This window comes from Moschus berezovskii, chromosome 22, assembly GCF_049115385.1.
Source record: "Moschus berezovskii isolate FMDL1 chromosome 22, NW_MosBer_1.0, whole genome shotgun sequence".
NCBI lineage: Eukaryota > Metazoa > Chordata > Mammalia > Artiodactyla > Moschidae > Moschus > Moschus berezovskii.
In genome coordinates this window covers 12566597-12575408 of record NC_142481.1, presented here as the reverse complement: position 1 = coordinate 12575408, position 8812 = coordinate 12566597, and the positions used below count along the sequence as shown (strand labels likewise).

Sequence of the window (8812 nt, the reverse complement as noted above, 5' to 3'; positions counted from 1 at the left end):
CTGTGAGAGATAGAGGCCGACAGGCAGATGGGGCAACAAAGAGAGAGGAGGCCGCTGCATGAGCAGGCCTGGTTCAGGGCCCGCCGCGCACACGTCCAGGCTTGGGGGTGTCCACAGATGGGTGGATGGACGGACAGCTGCAGCCCCGGAGCGGGGTTATCTCTGAGCGCCCGCTGCAGCCTCAGCCAGCCTCACCCCGCTGGGCTGTGGGTCTGAGTGTGGTGCTGTGTGTCTGTGTGCAGCTGTGCGTGTTGCTGGCCTGGCGACGGCTGGCTGTGCGGGCGTCGTGCACGCACCTGTCTCCTTGTGTGATGGCGAGTGCACACACACGCGGTCTCTGGTGCTTGTCTGTGAGAATGTGTGCTTTCATGTCACTTGTGTGTGACTGGCTTGGCTGTGCTGCCGGGTGTGCCTGGGTGCGCGTGTGTGTGTGTGTGTGCGCTTCCATGCTGGCACTGTGTCAGTGTGCGCTTTGCAGCTTTGTGCGCCTGTGTTCGTGAGCCTTGGTGTCTGATGGTGTGTCTGTGTTAGTGTGTATCTATGATTGATGGTTGTGTGTCTTCGTTTCTGTAGGGGCTGCATCGGTGTGTGTGTGTTTTGCATATGTCTGTGTACAGTTGTGTGTCCGTCTCTGTGTCGATGTCTGTGACCATGACAGTATGTGTGTGTGTGTGTTGACATGTCTCTGTGTGCTGTGTAATCTGGTGGTGCGTGTGCCTGGGTTGCTGTGTGACAGGGGCTACGTGACGGTGTTGGTTGGGGCAGTCTTGGTGTGCACGAGTTGGTTAACATGTGCGTCACACATTGCTGTGATGTGTGTTGTGTGTGCCAGTGTGGCGTGTGTCACTTTGTTGAGCTGTGTCGGTGTCATGTGTTGTGTGGCACTGTGGCATGTGTGTGTCTGGGTTGCCGTGTGGGTCTGTGTAACTCCTTGGCAGGGAAGGCAGGGAGGCAGCCTTTGCCGGCCCAGCCCCTCTCCACACTGCTGCGCGCACACGCACACACACATTCGGTGCCATGGCTGCGGGCAGTGGAGATGGGGGGGCGGGGGGGTGTGTGGAGGAAGCAAAATAAAATTAAAAATTAAAGCTTGCCCGGAGTCCCCATCCGCCCCGTGTGGACTGGTGGGGAGGGGCGGGGTTGCAGCCGCTCCTCCTCCGCAGCCATGGGGGGGATGATGTTTGTCCGTCTGTCCAGACGTCCAGCCAGGCCCCTGCCAGGCCCACTGCCCCGGCCAGCCCCTCAGGCCCTGCGCCCTCCGTCCGTCGGTCGATCAGCGATCGATGGGGCCAGGGGGGCGCCAGGGGCATGGCAAGATCAAAGGGGCCCCTAGAGACAGGTGCGGGATGCTGGGACGGAAACAGAGACGGGGAGATGGGGAGACAGAGACACCAGACAGGGATGGAGACCCCCATACATAAAACCAGGGTGGTGTGGAGCCCCAGAGACATGGGGACCCAGAGACAGAGAGACATGGGGCATGGAGATGGGGCGCCGTGGTGCCCGGACAGTCAGGGGCAGACATGCGGGGAAGGGGGCAGAACAGGATGGGGCGGGGGCCCAACAGGACCCGGGCAGGAGGACAGAGAGGGGAGAAGTGGCAGGCAGAGACCTCGAGATGGCAGAGACGCGTGCCTCCGTGCGAGAGAGACGCGGGGGGAGCGTGGGAGCAGGGCCCGGAGCGCCGATCCCACGGCTCCTCGTTATAACGTGTCCGGAGGAGGCGGCGGGGAGTTGAAAGCGTCGGGAAGAGAAATCAAAACCAACACGGAAATGAGAGGGGCCAACAGGGGGGTGGGGGCGGGGGGGGGGTGTGAAGCAGGAGGGAGGGGGGCCCGGCGAGGCAGAGAGAGCCAGGGAGGTGGGGGAGAGAGAGGGGGAGAGAGAGGTGGATGGAGCGAGGTGGGGAGACGGGAGAGAAGAGAGACTGAGATGGGCCAGGAGGGCGGACAGGGGCAGAGAGACCGGGAGATGGGAGTTAGATGAGCGAAGGGAGGAAGAGAGACAGATGGCGCAGAGAGTTCGAGAGACAAAAGCCCTGGGGAGACACAGGGGAGAGACAGAGAAGGGCTGGGGGACAGAGAGGGACAGACCCCGCAGGATGTGGGGGGGCGTGGGCATGGAGGACAGAGATCCGCAGAGACAGTGATGGAGGGAGAGAGGCAGTGGGGGAGACTGCTGGGTGGGAAGGATGGGGTGAGACACCTGGGTTGACGGGCGATGAGAAAACAGACTGGAGAGAGACAGCAAAGTGGACCAGAGATGGTGGGAGGAGACAGAGGGAAAAGAGAGACGGTGAAGAGGAAGAGAGAGAGGGAGGGAGGGAAGCAGAGAAAGTTGGGGAGCTGGGGGAGACGAGGGTACAGGAGCAGAGGAGGAGGCGCTGCCCCCAGCAGGGGCCTGCGAGCCGGGGAGGGAGCGATCTGAGAGACCTCAGTAGACACGGGGCGAAGGCTGGATGCTGGGGTGAGGGTGGCCGCGGGGGGGAGACTGGGCAAGCCTGGGGGTGGGGGGGAGTGGGCTGCCAAGGCTCCTCTGGTGTCCAAGGGGGGGTTATGGGGGGAACACTGCGGGTTTCTGGGGTGTGTGGGAGCCTTGCGGCATGTGAGAGGGGTGGTGTGTTTAAGTCTGTAGAAGGGGAGGGTGGGTGGGGACCCCAGGGAGGGAGCATGAAGACAGCACAGCCTCTGAGAGGTGGGATCTGGAGGGGTGGAAGGATCCGGGTGGCTTGGGGTGTCTGGGAGGGTGGGCGTCTGAGAGGAGCGGATGGCTGAGGGAGTGGGTGTCTGAGGGCGGTGGTGGTGTTGGGGTTGGTGGGGTATCTAAGGGAGAAGGGCTGACAGAAAACAAACGGTGGGGAAGGGTCTGAGGGACTGGGATGAGCAGGGGATGAGCCGAGTATCTGAGAATGAGGTACCCAAGGAGAGGGGTGTCCCAGGGAGTGGGGGTCTGAGAGGGGGGAACCTGTTGCAAGGTGAGGGGGGAGGGGGAGAGGCAGATCCAAGGGGTGCCTGAGGGGGAGGCAGATCTAAGGGGTGGGGGTGCCTGAGGGGGAGGCAGATCCAAGGGGGAGGGGTGCCTGAGGGGGAGGCAGATCCAAGGAGGAGGGGTGTCTGAGGAGGGAGGCAGATCCAAGGGGGAGGGGTGTATGGGGGGAGGCAGATATAAGGGGAGGGGTGTCTGAGGGGGGCCGTCTGCAGAGGAGGCAGGCCCAAGTGGCGGGGGTCTGAGGAGGGCAGCGGGTTTAAGGAGGGCATCTGAGGGAGCACTCCTGCGGGCGCTGGGGGCCGCTCTGTGGCGTGGGTGGGGCGGACTGCAGGGCGGCAGGGGCTGGGCCGGCCCCCTCCCAGCCCGTCGGAAGGCCTCCCGCCCGGTGCTGGCTGGCTCTGGGCGGACAGATGAGAGCGCGGGGTGGTGCGCGGGCTGGACCAGCCAGCCAGGGGGCCAGCTGGGCGGGGTGGAGGTGGGGGGGCAGGGGTGGGGAGCGGGACAGACTGGGGACAGCCACAGAGGGAGACCGAGGGAGAGCCCGAGACGCAGAGACGGACCCCAAGAGGTCAGGCGCGAGGCGGGGGATGCAGAGACAGCGGCAGAGACGGTGCGGGGCGGTGCGGGCGCGAGTGTGAGCCGGGCGTGTGCGTGAGTGAGTGAGGAGCGTGGAGGGAGGCTGGGAGCCCGTGGTTAGTGGTGAGGCACAGAGGAAGGGGAGGCTGCCGGGAGGACGGGCCGGGCGCAGGGCCGGGAGAGGGACTGGGAATGACGGTGATCAGCGGGCAGATGGGTGCCTGCAGGGGGAGGAGGGCGGCGGGGCCCGGGTGGGTGCAGGGGCCACCCCCGTGGCGCCAGCCCCCGACTGGCTTTGGTCCCTCTGTCTTGCTTGCTCCATCCTGCCCTCATCCGTCTGTCTGTCTGTCTGGCCTCTCTGCAGGGCCGGCTCCACCATGGACTGCAGCTGCGTCTCCGACCTTCTCTTCGCCCCACCTGCCCTGCCGGCTCTCTGGACCCCCGGTAACTGGCCCAGACCTACCCCACCCTTTCCCCTGCCCTGGGGCCTTCCCAGCCCTCTGGCTCCTCCTTTCTGCATCTCTCACTGTCTTTCCTCCATCTGCCGGGGGTCTTGGTCAGAGTCGCCTGAATCCAACCCCTTAATGAAAAACTTGGCTAAAAACTTCACAGCCAGCTGTCCCTGCCACCTGCCTGCTGGGCCACGAGGGTCTTTTGGAGGGCAGGTGAGGTGTGGAGGTCTGAGCGGGACAAGGATGCTGGGGCCTGAAGACCTGGGGTCTCGGCCGGCCACAGTCTGCTTCCACCCAGGACCTGCAGGCAAAGAGAAGCAGGGAGACTGGAGACAGACGGGCGCTGATGGCGCAGGGCCGGGGACGAGAGGGGGCACTAGACCAGGTGCTGGTGGACAAGTGGACAGACCGTACGACCCAGGCAGGGGAACACGGAGATGCGGCCCAACCAGCTGGAACGGGAAAGAAGACGGTTTGCTTGGAAGTGGACACCCAGACCAGGGATGTGGAGGACAGTAAGACTTGGACGTGCATTTGTGTCCAAGTCACACGCCCCACAGATGGGCAGTGAGAGGGAGAGGGGTGTGTGTGTGTGTGTGTATGTGTGTGTGTGTGTGTGTACCATGAGACAGAGTGAGAGACGAGACAGACTCCGTGCTGGTTATCGGCGATCCCGGCGTGTGTGTCTGTGTCACCCTCCAAGAAGAAGGGGTCGCACTGGGGAAGTGTGTGTCCATCTCTTTGTTGAACTGGTTCTGCCTGCTCGTCCATGCACCACGTCCGAAGTCACCTGAGTGTCTCCAGACTGGGTGTGTTGTCTGTCTTTGGGACTCTGAGTGTCTACAATTCCAGGTTGTGTGTGGGGTGACTGCCAGCTTGCCTCAGTAGGCAAAAAGCCTTTGACTGCTCCTTCCGTGGTGTGTGGCATTCTGAACCAAACGGAGGTCTACTCTTGCTGTGTTTTGGGTTGCGTGGGTGGGTGGGTGGTCCCCCAGGCCTCTGTGTCAGGGGCTGTGTCTGTTTGGGGCGTGGGGCTGGTTCTGTGTGTCACTGAGTGTGGCTGTGTTTTGATGTGTGTGTGTGTGTCCATGTGCCCAGACTGTGGGTCCTCCTCCCTCCCGTTGTTTGTGGGTCAGCAGGTAGAGCACACCTGAGAACACACATGGAGGACAGGCTGGGTTGTGTATCTGTGTGTGTCATCATCTTGGGGGTCGTTTGGGCGTATCTGTGATACAGCCGCTGGGACGTGTTCCGGGTGTGGAATGGGCCAGAGCTCATGTGTTGATTCGGCTCTGTCTTAGATGAGAAAGACCCCAGAAGGAGTTGAGAAATTCTGTCTTTAGGGAGGAAACTGCCTGGCCTTCCCCAGCCTCGGGCAGACCCTGGGCAGCCTGGCTGGGACCCTGCTTCTCCTTGCCTCCCATCCCTGAAATCCTAACAAGCCAGAGGGGGCAAGGAACTGCCTTGAGACCACACCAGCAAGTGGATACCAACAATCTCCCAGCTCAGAGACCCTGCCCTTGCCACCCCAGCCACCTTCCTTTCCTGCAGGGCTCTCTGCAGATTGTAGGCTAATTCTGCCTTCTGTTTTCATGCCTGGGTCTGGAGTCTCTGAGGAGGGGGACGGGGACAGAGGCTGTGGCACAGGAGATGTGGGACCCAAGGCCTGGGGCCTTGTGGGTGGGCAGTGAGATATAGGAGTGGGTGAGCCCCTTGGTCTTCGCCTAGCATCTCTATGTCTGGACACTGGGGCGCAGGGTGCTCATCGGAGCTGTGGGTGCTAAGAGTTGGTTGTGGGACTTCCTTGGAGGTCCAGTGGTTAGGAATCTGAGCTTCCACTGCAGGGGAAGTGGGTTCAATCCCTGCTTGGGAACTAAGATCTCAGAAGGCAACACAAAAATATGAGTTGGATGCTTGTGGCAGGGGCGGGGGTGGGGGGCTGCTCTAATGTTAGGGTGTCACAAGGGTGTGCCTGTCGTGTTGACACATGCATCTTGGTGTAGCAGTCACGGTCTCCACCACATGGTGTTTCCTTCGGGCCTTTGGGGTTCTGTGTCTCTCTCACTGTTAGCGGGTCCCAGTGCCGAGGGGCCCGAAATGTGCAATCGTTGTGTGTCTGGCATGAATGCCTTGGTGGCACGTTTGTAGTGTCATGCTCCAGCGGGAGAGTGGCTCTCTGGTACAGCCAGGGGGTCCTCGGCGGGGAGTGGATGTCTGTGTGACAGGCTGTGTGCTGTGGGCGTCTGCACACACATGTGCTCTTAGACGGACATGGCAGAGGCAGGGCAGGGACACAGGGAAGTGACAGGTATAAATACACGGACGGGTACGGAGGCACACGTGTACGCAGGCCCAGCCTGGATGTTCCAGGGTGAGGTCAGCTGGGGTGGTAGAGGGGTGCAGGGTGGTGAACTTAGGGGAGAGATGGACAAGGGACAGGGAGAAGAGACAGCAGGAATCAGGGGCTGTTCAGAATGCACAAGAGATCAGACCTCGTGGCGCAGGACCAGGCTGGGGCAGTGCAGGGAGAACGCAGTGGAGAGCATGCCTTTTCCTGCAAGCCCCTCCTAGACTCTCCCCAGCATCAAGGACAGGGGAATCTGGTCCCTGCCACCCTCTGGCCCAGCTGTGCCAAAGCAGAAGACTGGGCTGCAAGTGCCAACCCAGGGCCCCCGGACGATGAGGTCTCTCCCTCTGTTTGGACAATCTGGGGACTGGATACCAAGTGGGGTGTGGAGAGTGGGTATCGGCTCCCCAAAGATGCCTGAGGCTGCTCATTAGAGACCAGGGGTCAGGGAAGAGGGGACGCCTCTTGATCCCGAGCCCCCAACTCGGCACCCTGATCCGGGGCTGCTTCCCTGCCTCCCGTCCCCAGGCTTTGCCTTCCCGGATTGGGCCTACAAGCCGGAGTCGTCCCCTGGCTCCAGGCAGATCCAGCTGTGGCACTTTATCCTGGAGCTGCTGCAGAAAGAGGAGTACCAGGGTGTCATCGCCTGGCAAGGGGACTACGGGGAGTTTGTCATCAAGGACCCCGACGAAGTGGCTCGGCTCTGGGGCATCCGGAAGTGCAAGCCCCACATGAATTATGACAAGCTCAGCCGGGCTCTGCGGTGAGGAGGGGCTGGGGACCTTGCCCCTCTCCCCTCACTGTCCCTCTGGGGCCCTGTCCTCTGAGGGCTTTCCCTTAACTTCCTGGGGGCAGAATCCTATGGGATCCCAGCGCACAGGGTTCTGCGCCTGTAGCTACCATTAAGTACCCACTTGTGAAGGACCAGAGCCCTGGGCTTTGGAAGCACACAGGGCAGGATCCCAGCCCCTGCCTGGCCATGTGACTTTGGCCTGTTTCCCCAAGCTGTTGTGCTCTGTGCTGGGCGCCATGGAAGTGTTGGGGGCTCTGCCTTCACTTCCCAGGGTCCCACCCCCTACATCAGTGTCCTCCTCCTGCTCACAGCTACTACTACAACAAACGGATTCTCCACAAGACCAAAGGGAAGAGGTTCACCTACAAGTTCAATTTCAGCAAAGTTGTGCTGGTCAATTACCCGTTGTTGGACGTGGCGGCTGCCACCACGGGCTCCCCGCTCCTGCTGACCCCTGGTCCCTTTGGGGGAGCCCCTGGCCCAGATGCTCCTCCCCTCACCCCAGAGGTGAGTTCCTATCTTGGGGTCCCCAAGCCCTGAACACCCTGGGGCGGGGGCAGCCTGTCTGAGTGGCATCTCTCCCCTCACCTCCCTCTCTAGACCCTGCAGACCCTGTTCTCTGCTCCACGCCTGGGAGAGCCGGGGGCCCGGGCACCCCTTTTCACCCCCGAGACAGACAAACTGCGTCTAGACAGCCCTTTCCCATTCCTGGGTTCCGGTAAGGGCCTGGGGGCGCCCCGGGGTGGGGGCGGGGGGTGGGCAGGCATGCTGCATGTGTGTGAGGGAAGATGGGCAAAGACAGATGAGGGAGGAGCCAGGATGCAGGAGGGAGGCCAGGGGCGAGGCTGTGTGTGCGCGTTTGCGCATGCGCGTGTGCGGATCTAGAAGTCAGAGAATTTTAGCGAGGTGAAGCAGAGAGGAGGGAAGCTGAAGGGCTCAGGCTGACAGCAGAGATTTTGGGGGGCACTAGATGAATGGGAGGCAGGCAGGGAGGTGGAAATGAGGGGAGCCACGTGAAGGGGGGGGAGATGCGAGAAATCAGGTGGAACACGGCAGGAAGGCATGACCCGGCCTACCTGACTGCCTCTGTGCCCGTCACCTCCCCAGGTGCCACTGGCTACTCCAAGCCGCCTGGCCTGCTGGGGCACTTTGGCCGCGCCTTCCCTGAGCACCCCTGGAACTTCAGCCCGTACCTCACTGGCCCCTTCCCCAAGCTGCCCCCGCCTCTCTACCCACCACACTTCTACCCCAACCCCCTGGCCAGTTCCCTGGGCCACCTGCCCTCAGCAGGGGCAGGGGGCGGCCCCACCGCCACGCCCCTGCTGGCCGCCGCCGGGGAGGGCCTGGGCCCGGAGCGCCCCGCGGGCCTGGCTGTGGCCCAGCGCCTGGCACTGCCGGGCGCCGGGGGCCCAGAGGCCGCGCTGGGCGGGAAGGAGGACAGCGATTCGGAGCTGGAGATCACCGACATCAGCGGCTGCAGCTCTGACAGTGACGGCGACGAGGGCCTCCCCGTGCCCCCCAAGGCCAAGGCGGGCAAAGGGGGCGTTGGCAGCTGAGCCGCTGTGGGAGGATTCTGCCGGGGGTGGAGACCAGGGCGGCCGCCCACGCGGCCTCTTCTGTGGTCTGGTCTGCCCCTGACGTCCTGCCAGAGGCTGG

General features: G+C 62.7%; 1 protein-coding gene across 1 annotated transcript; it reads left to right on the top strand.

The window, feature by feature from the left end:
* The first annotated feature begins 3941 nt into the window (after positions 1 to 3941).
* ERFL (ETS repressor factor like) lies at positions 3942 to 8712 on the top strand. Its single transcript, XM_055412050.2, has 5 exons — positions 3942 to 4008; positions 6892 to 7126; positions 7468 to 7663; positions 7757 to 7874; positions 8264 to 8712. Exons 1-5 carry the CDS (start codon positions 3942 to 3944, stop codon positions 8710 to 8712), a joined length of 1065 nt encoding a protein of 354 aa, XP_055268025.2.
* The last annotated feature ends 100 nt before the right edge of the window (positions 8713 to 8812 follow it).

Coding starts and splice junctions, on each gene's coding strand:
- ERFL (XM_055412050.2), top strand. CDS start 3,942: ATGGACTGCAGCTGCGTCTCCGACCTTCTCTTCGCCCCACCTGCCCTG. Junction 7,664..7,756: donor CTCCTCCCCTCACCCCAGAG/GTGAGTTCCTAT, acceptor CTCCCTCTCTAG/ACCCTGCAGACCCTGTTCTC. Junction 7,875..8,263: donor TTTCCCATTCCTGGGTTCCG/GTAAGGGCCTGG, acceptor TCACCTCCCCAG/GTGCCACTGGCTACTCCAAG.